At 45.7% G+C, this 27,682-nt stretch overlaps 1 protein-coding gene across 1 annotated transcript in view; it reads right to left on the bottom strand.

Moving 5' to 3' along the window:
- The window catches only part of LOC144693541 (1-phosphatidylinositol 4,5-bisphosphate phosphodiesterase beta-2-like), a 151,285-nt gene that overhangs the window by 34,707 nt on the left and 88,896 nt on the right, over nt 1-27,682 (bottom strand). Inside the window, exons 16-22 of the mRNA XM_078563385.1 lie at nt 23,815-23,911; nt 22,058-22,142; nt 20,742-20,866; nt 17,654-17,805; nt 9,872-10,039; nt 3,960-4,059; nt 2,947-3,051 (exon numbers count right to left, since the gene is read on the bottom strand). Of these exons, the coding sequence (XP_078419511.1) occupies nt 2,947-3,051; nt 3,960-4,059; nt 9,872-10,039; nt 17,654-17,805; nt 20,742-20,866; nt 22,058-22,142; nt 23,815-23,911 (832 nt within the window). The remainder of the gene's footprint in view (nt 1-2,946; nt 3,052-3,959; nt 4,060-9,871; nt 10,040-17,653; nt 17,806-20,741; nt 20,867-22,057; nt 22,143-23,814; nt 23,912-27,682) is intronic.

Below are 27,682 nucleotides of genomic sequence, written 5' to 3'. Positions count from 1 at the left end.
AGTGGGAGGGGATGATTCTGGCAGACTGGCCTTATAATTACATGCAGATGTGTTACAATGAGGTTCCCGATGTCCGATGGCTTGTCATTGACGGACTGAGCAGACGATCGCAAACTGGTTTCATGACGTCGTGAAACCAATTTCTGGCCTTCTTGCCCTATTGTCCACTCACACCGCTGAGCATGCCCAACGCCAGCAGGCATGGAAAATTCCGCCCCAAGTCTCTACACGTGTCTCCCGAGCTCGGCAAAGAAAATAAATTAAATTAATAATTAAGTTTGTCTACTTCTGGTACCTTGTGACCATCCAATTTCCTACACAACAAGCCTGTGGTTCTTTTGCACTCATCCTGACTCGCAGCGCTATACCGCTGATTAAATCAAGTCGGCAGCCGGCCGATCCACGCAGCTATTGCAGAACCTTCTTCTTTAGGCAGAAGTGCGCTGCCACCATTTTGAAAAGCCAGCCAAAAACCAGCAAGCGCGGGAAGATCCATCATTCAGCAGTGAAAGGCGATGCCACCTGGGAAGCCTGTAATCTCTTAAAGCTGTACCCACACTTTTCAAAATCTTCAAAATGGATCACAATTCCACACTTCCAGCTTCACTGGAATTCATCCATGGCCCGGGCCAGTCGCAGAATTGGAGTCTTTGGAGGAGAAGATTAAGATAAATAAATAAAAGTCTAAATAAAAAATCAGAAGCAGAACAAGTCAATAAACTTCTTTACTCGCTTGGGCAATTACAGACAACATCATTGCACGACAAGTTATCGATGAGTCATCTGCCAAATTTGATGATGGTTTAAAATCATTCGACATTTATTTCAAACTGAGATCCAATAAAATTTTGGAGGGAGCCAAATTTAGTTAGAGAATCCAAATGCCCAGGGAACCTGTCGATTCCTTCATAAATAATCTCTACAGGCTGGTGATTTAAAGTCTGAGCTCCATCCAATACAGAACCGTGGTGGGTGTTGCAGACAATTCACTCCCTGACCTCCAACAAGCTAAAGATGATCTTACCCTCGATGAGGCAATCCAGCTAGTTAGACTGTCTGAGCTACGTGAGCAACGCTGGACCATCCTAAGCGGAGAGAACACAGAAACTAACCCTCAGTCCGCCATATCAAGTAACAAAAACACAGGAACCATTCAAGTCAGGGAAAGCAACCCCTGAACCGCCCAGCAGAGTGTCCTTGCCAGCACTGCGATGTGAAGCACCCTCACAGGGGAGATCAGTGCCCTGCGAGCACTGCCCAATGCTTCCACTGCAATCAACAGGGACACTTGGTAAACTGTGCAAGGTAAAACCCCAGCTCCGCACAGACATCCCAAAGATAACCCACAACATCGAGACCAAAGACCCAGAAGACACACCACCATTCATCTTGGGTGATATCAGAGAATGCGGTTCTTCATTTTGGAACGCTGATACCCTGGTAAATGGTCATCTGACATATTTTAAATTAGATTCAAATGCCAGCATGACAGTCCTGCCAGACGAGGAACCTTGGTTCCAATACATTCCACTGTATTGAGCAGGGGGAGTCCGACTCCCAGTTATCGGCATGATCCTTGAACTACTGAAGTATGACAACAAACAGGTCTTAGAGCTGGTGTACATTGTCCAGAATCAGCCTTTCTCTCTTCTGTGCAGGGATGCCTGCATAGCCCTGGATCTCCTCCAGACGGCAGACGGTGTCAGGACTACTACTGTTGTTAGCCAGCCAGAACAGCACGGTCCTGAGTCTTCAAACACTAAAGAGTATTCAGACTCTCATTTCATCTGCGATCTCTCTTCTTTTTGCAGAGCAGATGTGTCCATCATCAATCCAGGTCATGGAAAGTCTCCAGTGGTCAGACCAACCTACCACATACAAGATTACCATAGCACATCCAGTGGAAGTGGTACCAGAGAAGGATCAACAGTCTGAGGAGCCTCTAGCCCCAACTACAATGATGGTATGGTTGGGAGACACACCAACCACTGTACACACATGGTAACTTCCAGCTAGCATGCCAGAACCACAAGGAATGCTTAGAGGTGAGCATGCTACTCAATCTTCTCCTTGCCAGAGGAAGGCCCTTCCTCAGCCTCAGAGAGCTTCCCGATGGCCCAAACGGAAATAGAAGAAGAAAAGGCACCTCCAAGCAGACAAATATCATTTTTGCCCTCCCTAGAGGAACCAATCAAAAGTAATAACAACCATGCACCCCCAAACCAGCCAGACCAACCAGGCATGGTTTAACATCAAGCAATGGAAGAAACGGATGAAATCATACCCAAACACCAGTCCAACCTCCAAGCCAACAACAGGAACCAGAACCACGTGCCCGACAGAATGGCAAACAAGATGTGGAAGGGTTATAAGGCCTCCAGACCACTTGAATCTCTAACTTCAAGGCCTTGAAGGAGGGAGATGGGGTAGCGAGAATGTTGTTAATGTTAATAGTGTAATAGCAACAATGTTGGAATAGCATTAAGGATGTAACAATGAGGTAACTGCACAAGACTTACAACAATGTAACTTATAACAATGTAAGACTTGAATTAAAGTAACTATACCTATGGGATAAAGACTTGTGGGGGGGTGTAGTAGTAAGGTCTGGTACATACAGGGTTAATGTGGGACTGAGTACAGTACCACCCACAAAGTGATGTAAGAAGGCACATGACCCAGAGCCAGGGGCAGTCAAAAGATAGAGCAGGTGGAGTCAGGTCCACACCTGTAGCCTCTAGTGTATATATGTATATGTATATATGTATATATATATTACAAGTTGTTAATAAAGACTTGCTGTTAATATACTCAAGACTACAAAGCCTTCATGGCATCCGAAGCAGGATTCTTCACGTACAATATGGGTTAGAAAGGGATTGGAGCCTGTATGTGTTGCAGTGGCAGTGAGGACAGTTGAGCTTGACGTGTGATGTTCTACCATACCTGCCCAAGTGTCGGGCACGTAGTCTTTCACTTCAATATGAACAAACAGAGTCGGCATGGTGAGGGGTTGGTTAGTCTCACTCCGCAGGCCAATATAGCGATATCCTACAGGAGAGAAGCCACATCTCAATCAGTAATACATAGCACAGTAGGGGGGCATGGAATGGAACTAAGAGTGACACTTAGATGTGGGAGTAAGGGAGAGGAGAGGAAGGAGTGGGATAAATTAGACTGTAATGTGTTGTGGCAGTGTGGGATATGTCCATGCAATGTGGTTTGGGGGTGTGAGGTATGTCTCTGTAATGAGGTGTGGGAGTGTGGGATATTTCCAGGTAATCTGATTCGGAAGTGTGGGTTATGTCCTTGTAATGTGATTTTTGAGTGTGGAATATGTCTTTGTAATGTTGTTCAGGAGTGTGGGCTACGTCCATGTAATGTAGTTCAAGAGTGTAAGATATGTCCCTGTAACAAGATGTGGGAGTGTCGGATATGTCCAAGTAACATGGTTCAGAAATGTGGGCTAGGGAAATGTTGGCTATGTCTATGTGATGTGATTCAGGGGTTTGGGATATGTCCATGTGATGTGATTCAGGGGTTTGGGATATGTCCATGTGATGTGATTCAGGGTTGTGGGATATGTCCATGTGATGTGATTCAGGGGTGTGGGATATGTCCATGTGATGTGATTCAGGGGTGTGGGATATGTCCATGTGATGTGATTCAGGGGTGTGGGATATGTCCATGTGATGTGATTCAGGAGTGTGGGACATGTCCATGTGATGTGATTCAGGAGTGTGGGATATGCCCATGTGATGTGATTCAGGAGTGTGGGATATGTCCATGTGATGTCACTCAGGAGTGTTGGATATGTCCATGTGATGTCACTCAGGAGTGTTGGGTATGTCCATGTGATGTCACTCAGCAGTGTGGGATATGTCCATGTGTTGCCTCCAACAGTCAGGTGATTTGATTGGCCCATGCCACATTGTGGGAAGCAGCAGTGCCTGGGTTACCTGTCTGAAGAGCAGTAACTGGAAGAATCCTGTGTCCAATGAATTTTCCACTATCTTCAAAAGTGGTAATTCTTATGAAAGCCAGCTCTGGCACAAGGATCTGAAAGTCAGAAAATAGCCTTTTAAACTGCAATGTAAGATTAATACTAGAACACATGGGCAGCTGAGACACTGGCAGCAGAAGCTACCTTTATACTGCTGAGCGTGGAATCAGCTGCAGTCAAATGAGTTGCCCTTGGTCAGGAAATTTAAACATCTCTGTGGTCTTCTGTGTTCGTTATATGCTGCAGGCACTGAAGGACCTTCTCAGTGTCATTTCTCTGATAAATGTGATAGGATTGAGTATACTTTAAACAAGGCGCAGGTTGTCGAAGATTAATAGTGATGGGGGCATCAGTGCAGACTGGCCCTATGTGTGGGAGAGTTCCAAGCAGCTTTTCAGTGATTGAAGTACTGCTTAGGTATTCCAGGGGCATAGTGGGATTGTGGACCCATTGCCATGGAAACATTGGACTGTGGGCCTAGCAAGCCCAAAGCACAAGAGATTTGGGAGCTAATGAGCCCAGGCCAGATTAGGGCCCAGAGTCCAGTAACCCAGAGTCCATCAGTCCAGATGCAACAGTAACCCGGGGTCCATCAGTCCAGATACAACAGAAAGCCAAAGTCCATCAGCTCAGATACAACAGTAAGCCAGAGGCCATCAGTCCAGATACAACTGTAAGACAGACTCTGTCATTCCAGATACAAAAGTAAGCCAAAGTCCTTCAGTTCAGATACAACAGTAACCCAAAGTCCATCAGTCCAGATGCGACAGTAACCCAGGGTCCGTCAGTCCAGGTATGACAATAACCCAGGGTCCATCAGTCCAGATACAACAGTAACATAAGAATACAAGAACTAGGAGCAGGAGTAGGCAATTCAGCCCCTCGAACCTGCCCTGCCAATCAATATGATCATGGCTGATCTCATTTTGGCCTAACTCCACTTTCCTGCCCTCTCCCCATAACCTTTCAGCCCGTTAATAATTAAAAATCTGTCTATCTCCTCCTTAAATTTATTCAGCGTCCCAGCATCCACTGCACTCTGAGGTAGTGAGTTCCACAGATTCACGACCCTTTAAGAAAAGTAATTCCTCCTCACCTCTGATTTAAATCTACCACCCCTTAGCCTAAAACTATGGCCTCTCATTCTAGAATGCCCCACAAGGGGAAACATCCGCTCCACGTCTACTTTGTCTATCCCCTTTAGCATCTTATATAACTCAATTAGATCTCCTCTCATCCTTCCAAACTCTAGTGAGTATAGGCCTAAACTGCTCAATCTCTCCTCATAAGACATCTCTGGAATCAATCTAGTGAACCTCCTCTGAACCACCTCCAATGCAACTACATCCTTCCTCAAGTAACGGAACTAAAACTGTGCACAGTATTCCAGGTGCGGTCTCACCAATGCCTTGTACAGCTGCAACAACACTTCCCTATTTTTATACTCTATTCCTTTAGCAATAAATGCCAAAATTCCATTTGCCTTCCTTATTACCTGCTGTACCAAGCTTTCAGCGATTCATGCACGAGGACACCTAGATCCCCCTGCACTGAAGCATTATGAAGTTTCTCTCCATTTAAATAATAAGTTGCCTTTTTATTCTTCCGACCAAAATGGAAGCCAGAGTCTGTCAGCTCAGATACAACAGTAACGCAGGGTCCGTCAGTCAAGATACTATAGGAAACCAGAGTCTTATCAGCCCAGATATGACAGTAAGCCAGAGTCTGTCAGCTCAGATATGACAAGAAACCAGAGTCCGTCAGTCCAGATGCAACAGTAACCCAGACTCCATCGGTTCAGATACAACAGGAATCCAGAGTCCCTCAGCACAGATACAAAATCCGTCAATCCAGATACGATAGGAGCCCAGAATCCTTCAGTCAAAATACAACAGGAACCCAGCGTCTGTCAGTCCGGGTACAACAGTAACCCAGAATCAGTCAATCCAGATATATCAGGATGCAAAAATAATGTAACTCTTGCCACCAACTGGAAGTGTGGCAACATCAGATGCACACTTGACCCACATACAGCTGCAGGCACATGCACAACTGTTTCTGACACCCCTTTGCGGGCGGGATAGGATTTTTGTCTATTTGGATTATTATGTGAAATCCTGTTTTGTAAAGCTGCCTATTTACATCACCATTGAATGAGTGTTAGTGCTACGATTGATGTCTTATTAAAGCTCTGCAATGAAATCAAGATAGAGAAATGGCTGGATCTTCAGAGGGGTCAAGCCCACCCCCCCACCCCCTCCCCACCACACAACATCAATTAACTTGCCGCAATCTATAATAAATTAGATCATGAAAATAAACAAAGTAAATGAGTTTATTTAAATGCTATTTTCTCCTCAGCATGTTAATCCTTTGTGCAAACAGTCTCTCAGCCCAGGTAGCACATAATCAGACTGTTAGTCTCAGGAACATTGTTTTCAATTCTACATGAGATAATCAATTTCTTCTTAAGTATTTTATTCAAAGTACTTTATAAAATTTATTTTTACCAAAAAATATTACCATCAATTCTCCACATTCTCCGTGAACTATGAGAACCATTAAACATTGGGAATCTCATTTACTGAAATTTCCTGGTTATATATCTTCATCTTTCACTGAATAAGACCATAAAGCCAGAAGTAGGCCATTCGGCTCATCGAGTCCACTATACCATTCAATGAGATCATGGCTGATCTAATAATCCTCAACTCCACTTTCCTGCCTTTTCCTCATAACCCTTGATTCCCTTACTGATTAAAAATCTATCTCCGCCTTGAATATACTTAACGACCCATCCTCTACAGCCCTCTGTGGTAAAGAATTCCACAGATTCACTACCCTCTGAGACAAGAAATTCATCCACATCTCTGTATTAAATGGGTGACCCCTTACTCTGAGATTATGCCCTCTGGTCCTAGACTCTCCCCCAAGGAGAAACAACCTCTCAGCATCTACCCTGTCAAGCCCCCTAAGAATCTTATATGTTTCAATAAGGTCGCCTCTCATTCTTCTAAACTCCAATGAGTACAGGCCCAACCTACTCAACATCTCCTCATAAGAAAATACCTCCATATCCAGGATCAACCTACTGAATCTTCTCTGGACTGCCTCCAATGCCAGTATATCTTTCCTTAGATAAGGGGACCAAAACTGAATCATCAAAAGCATGTTTTACAGAGGGAACAGTAGATAAATGAAAGGTACAAGAACTTGCAATTGGTTAAGGACTGCAGAGGCCCAAAAAATGGATAACTTGAATTTTGTTAATCTGCATCAAGCTAAATTGTTTGTTTTAATGCAGCAGCTCTGATACTAAGACTGACACTGTATATACATACGAACATACAAAATAGGAGCAGAAGTGAGTCATTTGGCCCCTTGAACCTGCTCCGTCATTCATTAAGATCATGGCTGATCTGGTTGTGTTTCGGATTCCACATTCCCATCTATCTCCAATAACCTTTGATTCCCTTGTCTAACAGGAATCTCTCTACCTGCACCTTAAAAATATTCAATGACCCCGCCTCCACCACCTTCTGAGGCAGAGATCCAAAGTCGCACAACCCTTTGAGAGACAAAAATTCTCATCTCTGTCCTAAAAGGGCAACCCCTAAGTTTAAAACAATGCCCCCTAGTTCTGGACTCATCCACAAGAGGAAATATCCTTTCCACATCCACCTTATCAATACTGTTCAGGATCTTATATACTTCAATCAAGTTATCCCTCACCCATCTAAACTCCAGCGGAAACAAACCCAGTTTGTCTAACCTTTCCTCATAAGACAGCCTGCTCATCCCAGGTATCAATCTAGTAAACCTCCTCTGAAACATCTCCAATGCATTTACATCTTTCCTTAAATAAGTGCAGGAAATTCTCCCCCTAGTGTTGTGGAAAAAATAAACATAGCCAAAATGAAAACAGAAAATACCCAGCATCTGTGGCAAAAGAAACAAAATTACATTTCAGGTTGATGACCTTTTATCACAATTGGAAAAAGTTAGGGATGTAACAGGTTTTTAAGCAAACACAGGTCTGCTAAACAGGGGAGGACAGGAAAGAGCTAAAGGGAGGGTCTGTGATGGGATGGAAGACACAAGAAATTAAATGACAAAAGGGATGATGGTGCAAGGGAATGGGACAAGTAAAGAAACATAAGAAAGAGAGTGGTTAATAAAGCAAATGGCATCCTGGGCTTTATAAATGGGGGCAGAGAGTACAAAAGCAAGGACGTTAAAGTTAAACCCATATGAACAGTGGTTCAGCCTCCAGTTCTGGGCACCACACTTTAGGAAGGATGTGAAGGCATTAGAGAAGGTGCATAAAAGATTGACAAGAATGGTTCCAGTTCCAGTTGTGCAGATAGATTGGAGAAGCTGGGACTGTCCTCCTTGGTGAAGAGAAAGTTGAAAGGAGACTTGAAAGAGGTAGTATTCAAAAATCATGAGGAGTCTGGACAGAGTAGATAGGGAGAGACTGTTCCCATTGATGGAAGGATCGAGATCCAGGGGGCACAGATTTAAGGTAACTAGCAAAAGAAGCAATGGCGACATGAATAAAACCGTATTTTACACAGTTAGTGGCGCTGCCTGGGAGTGTGGTGGAGGCAGGTTCAATCATGGGATTCAAAAGGGAATTGTATCATTATCTGAAAAGGAAAATGTGCAGGGTTATGGGGAAAAGACAGTGGAGTGTCACCAAATGAATTGCTTCTGCAGAGAGCTAGTATGGACATGATAGGCCAAATGGCATCCTTCTGTTTTGTAACCCTTCTATCATTCTATAAAAAATTTAATCTACAGGAGGTGTAAATGGCAATAGCAAAATCATCACCAATAGCTGCTGCCTGAAAATATTGCGACAATGGTTATGGTGTGAAATTCTTGAACTCAAAGTAGAGTCGGAAAGGTTGTAAAGTGCTTAATTGAAAGATGAGGAACTGTTCCTCGAGTTTCATTAGAAAGAAAAAAAGACTTACATTTATATAGCACAATTCACAACTACCGGACATCTCAAAGTGGTTTACAACCAATGAAGTACTTTTGGAGTGTAGTCACTGTTGTAATGTAGAAACTGAGGCAGCCAATATGTGCACTGCAAACTTCCAAAAACAGCAATGTGATAATGACCAGATAGTCTGTTTTTATGATGGAATGGGACCTGAAAGTGGAAGCTTGTGATTCAGAGGTGAAAGTACTACCAACTGAGTGATAGCAGACAATCTATCTTTTTTTCATCATTCGGAACAGTGTAGGCATAGGAGGCCAAGCACAGAGAGGTCAGAGTAATGGTGCAGCAGCAAATTAAAATGACAGGCAACCCAAAGCTTGGGGTCACTTTTGCAGACTGAATGGATGTGTTCTGCAAAGCAATCATCCAGTCTGCGTTTGGTCTCCTCAATGTAGGGGAGAACACACCATGAATAGTGAACACTGTCAACTAAATTGAAAGAAGTACATGCAAATTGGTGTCTCTTGAAAGGAGTGCTCGGGGCCATGGACAGTGAGGAGAGAAGAGGTAAAAGGAAAGATATTTCATCTCTTACGCCTGCATTGAAAAGTGCTGCAGGGATGGGAGGGGGTATTGTAGGTGACTAAGGAGTGAACCAACATGTCGCGGAGGGAACCTAGGAACCCAGAGTCTGTCAGCAAGGCCCTTCAGAATGCTGAAAGGGGAGGAAAGGTGGTGGCATCAAATTAGAAGTGGTGGAAATAGCGGAGGATGATCGTTGAATGTGGGAGCTGGTGGGGCGCAATGTGAGGACAAGAGGAACCTATCATGGTGAGAGCAATAGTACAGAAAAAATAGGACAGATACAGCTGAGGGCCCTGTCAACAAGGAAGCATTGTGTGCCCGCTACAACTTACCTTTTCAAACACAAAGGTTTCCTCGTCCCTCCACTGGGGGTTGATAGAGTTTTGCTCAGTGTTCAATTTTGTCCTGTATTTCCGTTTAGGATCATGATGGAGCCCAAATAACTCAACCTCAACATAGAACCTAGAGTTACGATCCGATAAAAACTGTCCCGATATAATCTGTAACAGGAAACAATGGAGGTTAAATTGGTTCGTGCCTGGAAACAGCTGCAGGGATTGTGATGCGTGATGTATACACCCAAATGCTTGGTACATTGAAAAATCTGCCAGACAATGTCAGGAAACATGGAGTAGTTTGGCACCAACTTCCAGAGTTTGGATTTCACCTTTTCCAACATAGAACGAGTGGTTACCTCGATCAGCACACATAATAACATACTCATTAGGAGCAGGGGTAAATCATTTGGCCACTTAAGCCTGCTGTGCTATTCAATATGATCATGGCAGATCTGATTGTGGCCTCAACGCCACTTACTTTCCTATTCCCTATACCTTTGGACTCCGTGGTCAATCAAGAATCTATCTACCTTTACTTTAAAAATATTCAATGATCCTGCCTCTACTGCTCTCTGGGGAAGAGAGTTCCACACACTCATGACCCTCTGAGATAAAAAAATTCTCCCCTTCTCTGTCTAAAATGGGAGACCCCTAATTTTTAAACTGTGTCCCCTGGTTCTGTTCACTCCCACAAGGGGAAACATCCTCTCAGGATCTTATGGGCAGAATTTTACGCCCCGTGGGCGGGTGCACGCCTGACCCGATTGGGAATGAAATAGTGCGCAATGACGTCAGGCAAGTGTCCCAACGTCATCGCGCATTCACGTGATATTTTGGTCGGTGGGTGCATGCAGGAGTCAGCAGCATGTCCGCCGACAATTAAGAGGCAAATTTAGGCCATTCGTTAATTAATTTAATCCTATTTATGGTTGGCAGGCGGGCGAATAGGCCAGGCAGCCTTTGCATTTTTGAGGAAACCTCACCCACAAGCGGGATGAGGTTTCCAACAGTAATTTTAAAGAAAATAAAATTTTGAAACATAATTTTTAATATGTCTCTGTTCATGTGACTGAGTCACATATGGGGACATGTTTTCCCCTTATTTTTAAAATCTTTACTTTTCATTTTTAAATTCTTCAGCTCCCTGAGGCAGCTCTGTACCTTCAGGGATCTTTCAGTGCACGCTCCCCGCGCATGCGCAGACTTCAGCGCTTGTGCTCCTCCCACCCCCACCCCGGCAGCGCTGAGGCTCTCAGCGCACGTTTCACGCTGACTGGCCGTTAATTGAAGAGCAGAGCTGGCTGGCGAGGACCGGGACCGTGCCTGTACTGAGGGTGATACCAGCCTCTCTCAAGCAAGTGATGACCCATCACCAGCTCATCATTCACCCAACAAAACTGTGAGTGCTTTGTACTTTTGGTCCTCTATCACTGGCCCTCTATCCAGCTCTACCTGTCCCACCCCCCTTAAACCAGCTTATATTTCACCTCTCTTCTATTTTTCCTTAGTTCTGTTGAAGAGTCATACGGACTCGAAACGTTAACTGTGTTCCTCTCCGCAGATGCTGTCAGACCTGCTGAGTTTTTCCAGGTATTTTTATTTTTGTTTTTGTTTTGGATTTCCAGCATCCGCAGTTTTTTGCTTTTATCTTAGTGCTTTGTAATGTTGGTTACTATGCAGAAAATCACTAATTATCTCTTCTCTCTTTGAAAGGCACCAATGGGAAATGGAAAAGGCCCACTGGCAGCCAGCTCCTCAACCCCTCAGGCCACCTCAGATGAGTATCCTGAGGATCCACTAGATGTAGAGCCATCACAGTGTTCATCCGCACCCTCCACCAGCGCAGAGACACACACCTCAATGGAACCTAGTTGTAGCGTAGGCTCGGGGGTCCCAGTCAGGTGAGCACAGCACAGATTCCAGTCCACAGCAGGAAGAGGTAGGGACATCCAAGGTCTCCAACACTCGGAGGACTGCTGGAGGCCAGGATTCTGCTGAGTCCGAGTCAGATGACGAGCATGTGGACTTGGCCCTAACACAGATGTAGGAGCTGGAAAGACAGACACAGGAAAGCAGGCAAGGTTGTCAGATATGATCAACAGATTTCAACAGGCAATGGAGTCCATCCACGTTCAGTCTGATGTCATTGCAGCGACATGTCAGTGATCCGAGGTCAACACTGGTGGGATAGCGACCGCCATGGAGACCTTGGTCCAGGACATAGTGCCTGATGTGCACCAGGAATTGCACTCCATCTCTGTAGGCATAGGTGGGATCCATCGCTGGCTAAGCAAGAGGGAGATGAGGCAACTGGACCTCACTCCGGAAGACCTTCTCCTCCAGGAGTTAGCCAGGGGTCCTTGGGCACCCATAAGGACCAGGGCCAGCAGCTGGACACCCCAGGGCCATCCACCCATGTGACTCTGAGTGTGTCCAGCCAATCCACATCCCCTCTGCCTTTGACCCCATCAGCTGCAGCTCCACAGGCCAAGGAGAGTGCATCTGCCCCACAGCAGGGGACCCAAAGCAGGCTGGGGTCCCCCAGATCTTGGTCCTCCAGAGGACGCCCACCAACATCATCACAGACAACAGAGCATAGCAGTCAGCAGGCTGCCTCCACCTCTGCTGTGGATGTTGGGGATGCGCCAAGATGTAGTGGTAGGATTAGAAAAATTAAAAAATACTAGGAGCTCCAAGGTTGCACGGGTGTTCACAATCTGTATGGAGTTTGCACTGATGTAAATAGATTCCATTCATTCCATTTTTCATGTTGGGTATACCTCTTCTATCTGATGATATGCTTTGCGGTTATTGTAGTGCCACCCTCCTCGCAGATGTCCCATCATGTGTCTCAGCTTTATAGTGTGTAGAACCATTTCACAACAGCTTCTGTCCATTCTCTGTTCAGTACTGACATGAGTGAAGCGTCAGCCTCAAAGAACTTTGTGGTTGGCCAAGGCACCTCTGAGACCTGCATCAGAGGTTCACCTGATATTGAGTCATGAGCCTAGAACCTGGAGGCTGCTTTAGTTCCCTGATGCTTCTGCATTGTAGAGTGCTCAGTGTGGATCCTAGGTGATGAAATGTTTGGAATGTTCATTGTCCTGCATGTACTTTCCATCAGCCTTGAGTGTGCATTACCAATGAACCCAAACTTTGAGCTCTTACGTGCTCCTGTCTGCCTGCAGCATTATTTCACATCCACGTGTACATCTGTACATCACCCCAAGATTAGTGCCCACTTTCTGACCTCCATGTTTTGAGCTTTCAACCTTGCTGACGCATGTTGGTCCTTGCATCTCTTGCTAGATGGTTAAAAGTGTGCGACATAGGAGTTGTGTGCAAAGGCCCCAGGTGTGGACATGGGAGGATGCTGCACTGGGCCATAAGGTTGCTGGCTAACATCTCCTGACATTAACCCTCTGCCAGCTCTCAGGTGGTCAATCAAAATGGTTATGTGCAATTAACAATGGCATCGGTGTGCCTGGTTTCTGTGTTGGGATGAAAATGTGTAGACCTGAAATGGGATCAGAACGAGGCTGCAATACATCTGATGTGTGCTCTTTGGTATCAACAATTTGGGTCCTTAAGGGCTAGATGGAGAGCATTTTCAGGAGCACAAATGCCACGACTAGGCATCAGGGGAAATTGGAAGATTCCAAACAAAGGCATGTTCATGAGTGGCAGGCAAATATCAGAAGATACTGCTCATGAAGTTTACAAGACCCATTGAAAGGTGAGCTGAACTGCAGCTTTGCATCTTTCACTGAGATTTACAGATGACTGTGTCCTGAGGATATATGTGATGCTGAGGACTGAGTATGATGAAGAATCATCAACACTTTCTTGCATGAATAATTGGCTGTGCGGAAAAACCACAGTGCGGAATCAGAATGGGCCTCACACATGAAGGTGATAACCACTGAGTGAAGATTGACCTCTGTGAGATGCCTTGTCACAATGCAGGCATACTGCCAAGAGTGCACTGAGGATGGAGTGCTGCTCCAACCTCTTGTATGCTGCCGTAGGCAGTAGAATGTTGGTGAGATGCTTGAAGAGGCTGCACTTTCTCAACTGTGCTCACAAAATGCCCTGTTGCTGTTATTATCAGATTACAGAAAGATCACATGCTCCCAAGATACCGTACTTTCCATGGATGAGGACATTGTGATGCTAGAGTGTAACTACTCTTTCAGAGATTGAAGTGGTGCGTTGAGATGAGGGGGATAGCAACGAAGGTGATAAGGCGAACCCAGCATGGAGGGCCCTGGTGAGAGGATCATCATAGCTAGTCATTGTCATCCTCCTGGAACCTGGTGGCTATTAGCATTTCATATGCACACCTGCCTCAGCTGGCCCATGCTATGGCTTCTTCCTCTAGACCCTCAGCTTCCTCGCCTTCATCACGCTCAACGTCCTAATCATTGGAGGACACGTGCAGCTCGTCCATCTTGGCATCTGGCAGGACACTGCCCCCCCACCTTTGGAGCGCCAGGTTGTGAAGGATAGAAAGCCATGATAATGTATGAGACTCTCTGAGGAATGTACTAGAGAGTGCCGCCTGACCTCCAGACATTAGAAACGCATCTTTGAGATACCAGTGGTCTGCTCCATCAATGAGTGTGTTGTGATAGGGGCAGGGTTATACCTTTCCTCTTAGGCACTTTGCAGCGCTGAACAAGCATCATCAGCCATCTTTTGCAGGTAGCCTTTGTCACCAATGAGCCAACCCTGGATGTGCTGAGGGCCCTCAAAGATCTGTGGCACCTATGAGCGACTCAAGATGTGCCAGGCATGGGAGCTTCCAGGGTATCTCGCACATAGCTACATAAGCTGCTTGTGGTGATTGCAGACCAGCTGCACATTGAGAGAGTGGAACCCTTTCCTGTTGATGAGTCATCGTGGCTGCTGCCAGGGAGCTCCTAATGTCACATGAGTGTAGTCGATGGCACCCTGCATCTGTGGGAATCTGGAGATAGCAGCAAAGCCCACTGCTCTGTCAGCCTGGCTGGTGTAATCTAGAGAAAACTGCACATAACTGTGAGCCTTGCTAAATAGGGCATCAGTGGCCTCCCGTATGCATTTATGAGTAGATGCTTGAGCAATCCTACAGAGGTCCCCAATAGTGCCCTGGAACGAGCCACTCACAAAGAAGTTCAGAGCGGCAGTGACCTTGAGAACCATTGGCAATGGATGGCCTCCCGGTCCCTGCAGCTTCAACTCCTCCTGGAGAATGTGGCAGCTGTGAGCCACCACATCCCTAGACATGTGAAGGCATCAACGGCACTGTCTCTTGCTCATCTGTAGGTATGAGAAGCATCTTCTGTACATCCTTGGTCTTGCCAGATGCCTTCACTTAATGGCTCCGTCATCCTCAGTTTCTGGGTGTTGTTCATCAGGGTGAGGCTCTTCCCTTTCCCCAGTCTGGCAGCGATGGGCACTTCTTCTCCTTTTTAGTTGCCTGATTGCCAGGATGAGCGCAAAGCTGGCTGCTCCATCGATGTTTCCCTTGTGCTCTTCTCTGCAGGGACATTGAACAGAAACATGATTGAGCATAAGCCTGCAAAGCACATCTTCCTGTTGCTTACTAGGGAATGACTGTGGAGTGACTTCATCCCAGCCATTACATCCCCACTTAATCCCTTTGTAACGTTATTATAGCCTTCAGGATCACCGAAGTGCACCAACCACCCCACCCCAACCCCAACAAACACAACTCCAGTGACAGTGCTTTGACAAAGGGGCTTGGATCTGAAAGAGTTCTGCAAGATATTAGAAGCCTCAGGCAAGGCGCTCTCAGACTGTATCCTTTGGTTTACACAGCAGCCCCGACTTGCAGTGATGGAATAAGAGTTTGTTGGGGGTGGGTGGGTGGTTCCCATATCTGAACCTGCCAGCTGCAAGGTTTAGAGATCCTGTGGCCATTAGGCACCTGCATTTTTGCTCATGGACCCTTTTCTGTCGGTTCTTTTTGATACTCGGGATTTCCCATGAGTGAAACAAAGGATCTTTACAAAGCCCCAATCGTAATTATACTCTCGCATGAATGCACTAGAAGAGTTAAGGTGCCAAATTCCCTAAATTGGTATTTGACTGCTCCTAACATGTCTGAGCTGTGCCTTCCTCTCCATTAGGAAAATCGGAATTTAGTAGGGTGACCCTTCAACTGGCCCACAAGCACAGTGGTCGACTCCTCCCCAAGGAGCTGAGAGCCTTCCCCTGGTAAGTTTTTCCATACTTTCTTTTTCATTGATTCAGCTTGGAAAATGGCGGTCCTGAGGTTCTACTCCCAGACCAGCTTCAACCCTCCCTTGTGACTGTGGAAATCCCTCCCATCATGTAGGAAGAGCATCATGTTCAGGTTTCCCACACTTCAATCACTCTCCTCCCTTCCCCACTAACCCTTGATCCGATCGTGACAGTCATGGAGATCCCTGTCCTACCCACTTTGATGCTTATGCCCCAACGCTCCATGTAAACCTGACCCCTCCGCATCTTGAGGCCGACTGCACTGTGGCCTACAGAGCACCCCCCCTGCCCTCCCAATGAGGCCAAGTGCCTGCCCCTACATTACCTCTTTCCCATCTAAGGCTGCAGGTGCCTCCCTGACTGTGACTGTACCATCTGCGGCCCAGTATGAAGGCAGAAACTCCCAGGATCAATGTGTGTGAGGGACTGAACAAGCCCTGTGCACCATGCTGGGCACAATTGACACAGGACTGACAGGCCCCCCCCACACCTCCCTGGACTGAGACAAGGGCAGTCCTTCCAAGCACAGCCCTCTAAATTCTAGCGCTGAGCTACAGGACTGTCAATGCATTCTGGCCCCGACTATCTCTTGTGCTCTTGTCCAGGACTGTCTGTGCTTTCGGGCCACAAATAATTTCCCCCTCCCCACCATGAGTCACGTAACTGTGTGCACCCTTCCCCATTCTTCCCCCCACCTCCCCCATTCAAGCCTTTGCCTTCCAGCCTCTTCTCTTGCCTCTGTCTTGTCTCACACAAACCCCCAAGTCAAGCCTTTGCACTCCATCACCTTCCACCACCATCCCCATCACCACCGCCATCATACCATTGGTCTGCAATGGAGACACTTGGCTCCGAGCCCTGCTTGAGCTCCTGCTGGTCTTGCATGTGCAGCCTTAGCACAAAGTCAGAGCAGCCACGAGCGAACGTACCTCAAAGTCATGAGTGAAGCGCAGGTCGCCAGGTGCCCATCACTTATATCCAGTTGTGAATCACGCCGGACTAATTAGCCGCTGGTGTGGCCTTTTTACCTGGAGTGTGGAGGTGATTCTGGTGAGCCGGCTTTTTGGTGAGTATTCATGACATTTAAGTACATGCAAATGTGGTTCCCGACATAGTGTGGCAGCCTACCTGACCCGCCATGAAAGTCCAAGGAACAATCACGATCTATTTTTACACCAGCGGGAAACTGATTTTTGGACAACCGCCAAATTTTCCCCTCTGGCCCGCCATCACGCCTGCCACAGGTAGGACCAGAAAGTCCCACCCAATGTTTCAAGTTGAATATTACTTCTTTGCAACACTTTCAGATCATTTTGGAGATGTGCCCTTCAAATCATGCATGTCATTGTGTGACTGACCTGATGATCCAGTTTATGATCTTGAACTGTTGTTACAGAACAAGGGAAATACAGATTCCAGAATGCACAGTGTTTGAATATGGAGTTCCCTTTAACACCCTATTATCCTCATGCGAGGAGTGCTGAATTAATCTAGAATGGATTTAATTGGAATCAATGCAAACTTTACCAAGATGGATACAGTGATCGACACAACAACATCAATCCGATCAGCAAAGGGGTTAAACTCCTTCTCCAGACAGCGCAGCAGTTCATGTTTCAGAATGTAGCCACTCCGCCCATTGAACTCAAAGAACGAGCTGTTCAGTTGCATGGGTATATCTGAAGGAGAGTAAGAGAAATTGATCATCAGATCTTAGATAGTGAATGGCTCTTAGATTTCTAATAGATCAGACCCAGGTAGTCATCTTATTATCTGAAAGAAAAGAGGAGTTTGAATTACAGAGCATCCTTTATCAGATCCAGAATCAGTATCAGAGTATCCTGTATCATTCCAGAGTTGGTATCAGAGGATCCTTTTTCAGATCAAGGGTCAGTAACAGAGGATCCCGTATCAGATCCATAGTCAGCATCGGAGGATCATGTATCAGATAAAGGGTCAGTATTAAAGGGTCTTGTATCAGATCATCAGTCAGTATCAGAGGATCCTACATTAGATCCATAGCCAGTATCAGAGGATCCTGTACCAGATCCAGGGTCAGTATCAGAGGATCATGTATCAGATCCAGAGTCAGTATCAGAGGATCTTGTATCAGATCCAGGGTCTGTATTAGAGGTTCCTGTGTCAGATCAAGGGTCAGTATCAGAGGATCTTATATCAGTTGACGTTTCGAGTCCTCATGACCCTTCATGAGGGTCATGAGGACTGGAAACGTCAACTCTTTTCTTCTCCGCCGATGCTGCCAGACCTGCTGAGTTTTTCCAGGTAATTCTGTTTTTGTTTTGGATTTCCAGCATCCGCAGTAGTTTTTTGTTTTGATCTTATATCAGATCCAGGATCAGTATCAGAGGATCCTGTATCAGATCCAGTGTCAGTATCAGATGATCCTGTATAAGATCCATTGTCAGCATCAGAGGATCCTGTATCAGATCCAGGGTAAGTATCAGAGGATCCTGTATCAGACCAAGGGTCATTATTAAAGGGTCCTGTATCAGATCTAGGGTCAGTTTCAGAGGATCCTGTTTCAGATCCTGAATCAGTATCAGAGGATCATGCAATAGATCCATAGTCAGTATCAGAGAATCCTGTATGTTCTAGGGTCAGTACCAGAGGACCCTGTAACAGATCCAGGGTCAATATCAGAGGATCCAGTATCGGACCAAGGGTCATTATTAAAGGGTCCTGTATCAGATCTAGGGTCAGTTTCAGAGGATCCTGTTTCAGATCCTGAGTCAGTATCAGAGGATCATGCAATAGATCCATAGTCAGTATCAGAGAATCCTGTATGTTCTAGGGTCAGTATCAGAGGACCCTGTAACAGATCCAGAGTCAGTATCAGAGGATCCTGTATCAGACCAAGGGTCATTATTAAAGGGTCCTGTATCAGATCTAGGGTCAGTTTCAGAGGATCCTGTTTCAGATCCTGAGTCAGTATCAGAGGATCATGCAATAGATCCATAGTCAGTATCAGAGAATCCTGTATCAGTTCTGGGGTCAGTATCAGAGGACCCTGTAACAGATCCAGGGTCAATATCAGAGGATCCAGTATCAGATCTAGAGTCAGAGTCAGAGAATCCTGGTTCAGATCCAGAGTCAGTATCAGAGGATCTTGTCTCAGACCCAGGGTCAGTAGCAGAGGATCCTGTACTAGATCCAGGGTCAGTATGAAATGATCCTGTATCAGATCCACTGTGAGTATCAGACGATCCTGTATCAGATCCAGACTCACTGTCAGAGGATCATGTATCAGATCCAGTGTCAGTGTCAGATGATCCTGTATCTGATCCAAGGTCAGCATCAGAGCAACGTGTGTCAGATCCAGAGTCAGTGTCAGAGGATCCTGTATCCGATCCAGAGTTAGTATCAGACCATGTTGTTTCAGCTGCCTGGTCAGTTTCAGAAGATCCTCTATCAAGTCTGAACAGTATTGTATAAATTTAAAGGAAGTGCAATGAGCTGAGTAGCAATGCAAACATTGAGATAAAAGCACCAGATCGCTGCTATCATCATTTTAGGAATAGTGTTCTGTGAAATGCTGACATCCTGCCTCAGTAATTTGTTGATTGAAATTCTCATGTGCTCTGACCCTGACCACCTCTGGTACATTATAATTTGATGAAAACACATATGTTAATATTACATCAATTCAGTCTGGCAAAATACAAAAACCAGTGTGCGACCTTTCTCTTGTTAATGCTCTTGTCCATCCATCTGATTTCAACCATCTTCTTATTCTTTTACTAATTTTAATTAGCCCTTTTGCTAATCTCGTTTATATCAAATTCCTCCTAACTCTATTTAATCTGTTGTCCTAATCCTTCTGTCAGTCTCATTCCTCAAATTAATCTCTTATTCTCTGTCGGTAATCTCTCATTGATATCATTCATTATATTAATATTTAGTTAACAATGTTGTACATTTCTCACCTTCTGTTAATCCCTCATTACCTCTGCCATCAACCTATTTTATTAATCTCTTTCCTCTGATTAACCTCTTGTTAAATGGCTCATTAACCTTCAACCTCTTGTTAATCTCTGATTAATTCTCTCATTAATCTCCTTCATTTTATTAATCAACTCTGTTTAATTACTCTCTAATTAGCTACCTCATGAATTATCCTGTCCTACAACCTTCCAAGATCTCTGTACTCCTCCAGTTCTGGTATCTTGAGCATCCCCAATTCTGAACACTCTACCACTGGTGGTCATACCTTCAGTTGTCTAAACTGTAAACTCTGGAATTCCCTCCCAACACCTCGCACCTCTCCACCTCTCTCTCCTCCTTTAAGATCCCCTTAAAACCTACTTCTTTGGTCAAGCTTTTGGCTATCCCTCCTAATATCTCCTTAAGTGACTCGGTGTCAATTTTCGTTTGTTAAGGTTCATATGAAGCGCCTTGGAGCATTTTACAATGTTAAAGGTGCTATATAAATGAAAATTGTTGTTGCTAATCTCTTACTAACCTCTAGGGTAAATTTCTGTGACTGACTAAGGACCCAGAGTCCCTGGGGTTGATTTTAACTTTGTCTTATTGAAAGAGTTCTGAGTGAATTAAACTAGGGCCCAGGCCTGAGTCCATTCTCTGCTCCACCACTCACCTGCAGTCTGGAAGTTGAGAGCTACCATCTGACAGCCAGCATTCCAGAAGACATGGGGCATGTAGTTCGAGGAATCCACCCTTGTTCCCTTGGGGTAAATGCGACTCATTTGTCTCTTGTTGTACCTGTTGGGGGTGTATAGGAATTCAGAGAACTGTGAGGTGTCAGACAGCCCTTCCTGAAGATGGAAGGCTGCTATCTGGATCCAGCTGCAGTCAATTCTAGGGGACCATGGAGAGAAGACTGTGATTGGGCCTCAATCACTGTTGGTGATGGTAGATGTAAAGATTGGAAGGAACATACGAGGCTCATTCAGGGGAGCACTGACCATTGCCTAAACAGAAAGGACACTGTGAGGATCTGGCGGGGGATGGGCGAGGGATGGGTTAAACTGCCTCCCCAGCTTCAGTGTAGACTCAGGCTTCAAAAAGGGTGAACATGTTGGGGAGCTGGGAGTGGGGTGGGGTATAAGGTGCAGGGTGGAAGTGACTGGCATAACAAAGGGAAACAAGATTCTGGATGGGGGTGTCAGCAACAGGAGAGCTGGAGGGAGGAAATGGGGCAAAGGGATGGGGCAAGGGTGAAAGGAAGCAGCTGAATGGGTATGGGTGGAGTGGAAGGAATGAAGGGGAAGAAGAGGAGGTTAAAAGAGAGAAGGAAGGATGAGGGAGGGGGAAGAAATGGGGAAAAGGTGAATCCAGCTAAAATTTGAAGACCAAGCTTGATGAAAGACTAGGCACCAGGAACTATGGATGGGAGGAAGAATGTAGTAGATTTCAGTAAAGTTCTACATCACTCTTCTTTTACAGACAGTCCAGGGATGAGGTGAAGGCAGGTGACATCACACAGTCAGAATAAGAGACTAAGTTACAAAGGAGCAGAGTGATGCACTGATATGAAGAAAGGGTCAATGTCAGTTGAGGCAATGACAGAGGATTAAATCTTCACTAAAAAACCTGCAACACCATTCCACAAAAGAATCCAGTTGGCACAGAACAATCTAATTCACTCCCTGGATATTCTATATATAAACAACCCTAGCTCTTCTATTGGATTCCAGACTGTAACTCATGCCTCGATATCGGTTATTCTATATATAAACCACATGAATCGCTCGGTTAGATTCCAAACTGTATCCTATTCTGGGGAATTGGCTATTCCCTGTATCTTGCTTGGCTGTGTTGCAGCTGATTTATTAGCTTTCCCTCTCATGGTAGTGTACAGTAACCCCAACATCAGCTGCCCAAGTATTGAACAGCACACTTCAGCATTGAGTCTTTGTATGAACCTGATATAGTTAGCCTTTGGAAGGATACTCAACAAAATCAGTGGGGGATTTGATGAGCAGATCCAGAGCTTTGGTCTCGGTAAACGATGAGATGATGTAGGATTTATTTATTTCTGTAAAATGAAGAGAGCTGATTTAGCAAGTATTTACATTGTAGTTTTACCAGAATATATTATTACACTGTATTAAATAAGCTCTTTGGGACATCCTGAGATTGTGAAAGGCACTATTAAATTGCAAGTTTGTTCTTTCTTTCAGCTTCAGAGTGAGTTACTGGAGGGCAGCTATAGTCTGTGATCATGAACTTGGGGTAAATGTGACTCATTTGTCTCTTGTTGCACTTGTTGGGGGTGTATAGGAATTCACAGACCTGTGAGGTGTCAGGCAGCCCTTCCTGAAGATGGGAGACTGCTATCCAGATCCAGCTGAGGTGAATTCTACAGGACCATGGAGAGAAGGCTGTGATTGGGCCACAATCACTGATGGTGATAATAGATGTGAAGATTGGAAGGAATGTGAAAGGCTCGTTCAGGGGAACACTGACCATTGCTTAAACAGAAAGGACACTGTGAGGATCTGGAGGGGACAGGTGAAGCATGGGGTAGACTGCCTCCCCAGATCCTGCATTGGCTTCAAACTCGGTTTGAATCCCACTCCAGGATTTGATCACAGGTCAGTGATCAGAGAATGCATTTCATAAGGACAATGATAGATCAGGTAAACATAGAACTACAGGTTTCTGCTGTGGCTTGTATGTTTCTACCAACATGTGTTTATCTGGATCTGAGTAATAATACATAGAATTACACAGAGTGCACAGCAAAGAAACAGCCATTTGGCCCAACTGGTCTATGCCAAAACAAAAACAAAAATACCTGGAAAAACTCAGCAGGTCTGACAGCATCTGCAGAGAGGAATACAGTTAATGTTTCGAGTCTGTATGACTCTTCAACAGAATGTCTATGCCAATGTTCATGCTCCTCATGATTCTCCTCCTGCCCAATTTCTATCCCTATCAGCAAATATTTCTATTCCTACCTCCCTCATGTACCTAGCTTCCTCTTAAATGCATCTCTGCTTTTTGCCTCTACTGCTCCCTTTGGTAGTAAGTTCCACATTCTCACCATTCTCTGGGTAAAGAAGTTTCCCCTGAATTCCCCGTTGCATTTATTAGTGACTACCTTATATTTATGGCCCCTAGTTCTGGTCTTGCCCGCAAATGAAAGCATTTTCTCCACCTCTACCCTTTGTTACTGGAGGTCTTGTGGTACAGCGGGTTAGCATTCCTGCTTCTGAGTCAGAAGCTCTGGATTTAAGTCCCACCCCAGGATTTGATGGGCAAGGAAAGTGTTTCATAATATGACGAAGCAAGTTGAATATCTGCCAACACATATAAGAGTGGGGTACCATGTGATGCAAAGAAAGTTAGAACCTCTACCATCACTGTCTATAACTCCAGACTACAACATACATGTAATAAATGTATGTTGCCAAGGCAACGGGGACTCCCTGAGTGATCTGTAACACACGAACCCTATCACTATCTTGAAGACCCCTTTCAGGACATTCTTCAGTCTTCCCCTTTCTGGGGAAAAGAGCCTCAATCTCTTCTTTCCTCAGAATGATAACCTCTCAGTTCTGATATTGCAATCAATTGTGATGCAGCTATGTGCTGTCCATGCACAATTCCTCATTGGACACCAATGCCCTTGAGCTTTGCCAGGACAGAAGGAGTGAACTGAATTGAGTGCCACAGAGAGTATAGGATCACAGGCAATATCTTACTCTTAGCCACTTCAAAGGACTCGAACTTAACAGGCTGAATGTAGTTGACTAAACGGGACATCTCTTCATACGCTCTCGCTTCCTGGCCAGCAGTGCCCTGTTAGGAAAGAACGCATAAGTTACACCTCAGCTACAAACAATGCCAGTTCAAGCAAGGATAGCGCTGCAGTCAAGACAGTAGGTCCACAATTACAAAAGTACAGTAGCATAGTGGTGGTAATGTTACTAGACTAGTAATCCAAAAGCCTAAGCAAATACCCTGGAGGCAGGTGTTCAAATCCCACCATGGCAGCTGTGGGAATAAAAACTAGTACATGAGTTATTAATAATAATCAAGAAAATACTGCATTATCATGAAAATCCATCTGGCTGATGGGACAAGGACAGGAAATCTGCTGTCATTACCAGGCTGGCCTATATGTGATTGACTCTTCACTGCTCTTTGAAATGGCCTAGCAAGTCCCTAAGTTCAAGGGCAATTAGGAATGGGGAATAAATGTTGGCTTTGTCAGTGATGCTCGCTACCCAAAAATGAATAAAAAAGCACAACTCTGGGCATGCCTCAGCTCTATTCTCTAAAGTGAGCAAGTGACATAGGGCAGCGCCTCCCACAGGGGAAGTCCATATACATCACATCGACTGCATTACCCTCAACAAACCTCTCTGTTACCTCATATGAAAAAAAAATCATTTAAGTTAGTTAAATATGGTTTGTTTATAACAAATCTGTGCTGGCTTTCCTTAATTAATCTATATTTATCCAAATGACTATTAATTTTGTTCCGGGTTATCATTTCTAAAAGCTTTCCTACCACTGAGGTTAAACTGACTCGCCTGTAGTTGCCCAGCTTATCCTTATACTTTTTTTTGAATAAGGGTGTAACATTTGCTATTCTACAATTCTCTAACACCACCTCACCACCTAGGGAGGATTGGAAGATTATGGCCAATACAAATGCAATTTCCACCCTTACTTCTCTCAATGTCCTTGGATGCATCCCATCCAGTCCTGGTGATTTATCAACTTCCAAGCACAGCCAAGCTTTCAAATACCACCTCTTTATCAATTTTAAGCCCATCCAGTATCTCAACTATCTTACTTTCACTATGACTTAGGCATCTTTTTCCTCTTTAAAGACGGATGCCAAGTACTCACTTAGTACCTCAGCCATGCTCTGCACCTCCTAATCGGCCCCACTGTTTGATGGGGCAGTGTAGAACAAGCTTTACACTGTATCTAACCTGTACTGTACCTGCCTTGGGAATGTTTGAAGGGGCAATGTAGAAGGAGTTTTATTCTGTATCTAACTGTACTATACCTGCCCTGGGAATTTTTGATGGGACGGTGTAGATGGAGCTTTGTTCTTTATCTAACCCCTGCTATACCTATCCTAGTAGTGTTTGATGAGACAGTGTAGTGGGAGATTTGCTCTGTATTGCACCCATGCTGTACCTGCCCAGGGTGTGTTCGATGCAGACGCTTGCACCCCAGTGTTCTAATCCCAAAAATGAACATGCCTCACGTCAATGAGCAGAAATATTCACTTCAAATTCAGGCCAGAATTTTCCACCCCCGTTGGCGGCAGATGTCATGGCAGGCGGGGGAATGGGACAACATGGCGAGAAGGCCAAAAATCAGATTGCAAATTAATGAGCATTTTAGTGTGCTGCAGAACAATTGGATGACTGGGCAAGTTGTACAATCTCCTTTCAGAAGCTCACCATGGAGCAGTCACTGTTGGAGATGCTCAAAGTCCCTTGCAATGTCTTCATTTATGTTTGGACTAGATTCCCCCATGGTTCAAGCTAACAGCGCAGCCTTGCAGTGTGGGTTAGGAGAATGCCTGCGCCTGGACTGGGAGCACAGCATGCAGTCCAATGGGCAAGGCTGCCGCCAATTGGTCAGGTGGAGCGAGGCGGTGATGGGTGGGGTTTCAGGCAGACATGCAGCGCACTAAACTCTGGCCATCCAAGTGGTGGTCAGCACTCTCCGGCATGCGTTAAGGGGCCTTGAGATGGAGCTGCACACTTAACCATGAGAGGTCCCTATGAGACTAATGCTAACCCATGCATCTCTCACTTTCCTCCTACAGGAGGAGTACATTAGGAGCATAGAACCTGGTGACCTAGCTGTATGCCTCATGGCTTACAGGGAGCAGGGATGAAGGAGATGAAAGCGACAGAGGCACCTGGCTGGGCAGAGGGAGGAGCAGCACCTTGAAGAAGATGGGGCAGCTGGGGCTCCTGCGCATGCTGCTGAAGGGCCACAGTAAGCAGTTGCAGGTCAGTGCTTAGCTGGACCCGGGGTCTATAAGCAGGGCTTGTCATTCCTGCAGGTGATCGACAACAGGTGTCGCCGAAGACTGTGCATGTCCAGGAGCTGGTCGGTCAAATCTGCCACCTGCTGCAGGATTTGGTGCCATGGGGACTTGGAGGGCATCCACTGCCAGTGGCTGTGAAAGTGACCGCAGTGCTCAATTTTTATGCCAGTGGCTCCTTCCAGGGCTCGACAGGTAACTGCTGCAGGATCTCATAAGTCTCCACACACAAGTGCATCCAAGAGGACACAGACACCTTATGCATGAAGGCACACAACTTTGTGCATTTCGTCTGGGATCAGTCAAGTCAGGAAGCAAGAGCGTTGGGATTTGTGAAGATCTTTGGTTTTCCACAGGTGCAGGGTGCCATCGACTGCACTCACGTGGCCCTTAGGTCTCCAAAGCAACAAACAATCAATTACGTCACCCACAAGGGCTTCCACTTGCTGAATGTTTAGCTGGTCTGCAATGACAGCAAATACATCCTGCAGGTCTGCATACGATTCCCAGGGACTGTCCACGACTCCTAGATTCTCAATAGGTCTCAGATCCCCGACGTCTTCCAGGGTCCACAGAGGCTGCAGGATTGGCTCCTCGGGGACAAGGGCTACCCACAGAGGACGTGGCTGATGACGCCTGAGTGGCGGCCTCAAAGTGTAGCAGAGGGAAGATACAACAAGGCTCATGCTGCAACTCGCACTTCGGTAGAGCAAACCATCGGAAGGTTGAAAATAAAGTTCTGATGCCTGGACCAGTCTGGTGGAGCCCTGCAATATAGTTCACAGAGGGTGTTACGCATCATCATCACCTGCTGTGCCCTTCACAACCTGGCGTTGCAACAGGCGGAGGAGCTGCCTGAGGAGGAGATGGAGGAGCTGCACATCTCCTCCGACGAGAAGGATGTCGATGGGGATGAGAGTGATGAGGTCCTCGAAGGCGAGGATGATGGTGATGAGGCCATTGCATTGTCCAGACGAGGCAGATGTGCTGGGGAGGCCCTCATAGCCACTATATTCGTGGAGGATGATGAAGACATACAGTGGGGACACACCATAGATCCTCACAAAGCCAATGTGAATGTCTGACTCTTGTCTGGCTGATGGCAGCTTGCTTGCGCTCTGTGAACAGGGTCATACCATGGAGATACAGCAGGGAAACTTTAACTTCTCCTGATCCTATGGCATCCTTCGTGAGCTGAACCCTTCAGGACCACACTGTCACTGGACACAGATGCTCTGTGCCGCCAGCCCAGGACATTCTGGCAGCAATGATAAGCCCCATCAAGGTACAGACATGACTGATGTGTCCAGTGACTGTGAAGGCGCACCATCAGTGTGCTGGGAAGGTTGCACAAAGCACATGGAGGAAGCCCTGGTCTGAGACATCTGCCTTTGTCTTGTGCACAAACCAAGGTTTCACTTCAGACCGACACGAGCACTGCTCATCATAACAAGGAGCCATAAACAGGGTGATATTTTTTGGAGTTTATTTACAATAGTCAACATTATGTACAAGTGATTAATGCCCAAGCCCAAATTTTCTTAACTTTC

The sequence above is a fragment of the Cetorhinus maximus genome, chromosome 18 (assembly GCF_964194155.1).
Source record: "Cetorhinus maximus chromosome 18, sCetMax3.hap1.1, whole genome shotgun sequence".
Classification (NCBI taxonomy): domain Eukaryota; kingdom Metazoa; phylum Chordata; class Chondrichthyes; order Lamniformes; family Cetorhinidae; genus Cetorhinus; species Cetorhinus maximus.
The sequence above is the reverse complement of the archived record's forward strand: the minus strand, read 5'-3'. Positions and strand labels throughout refer to the sequence as shown.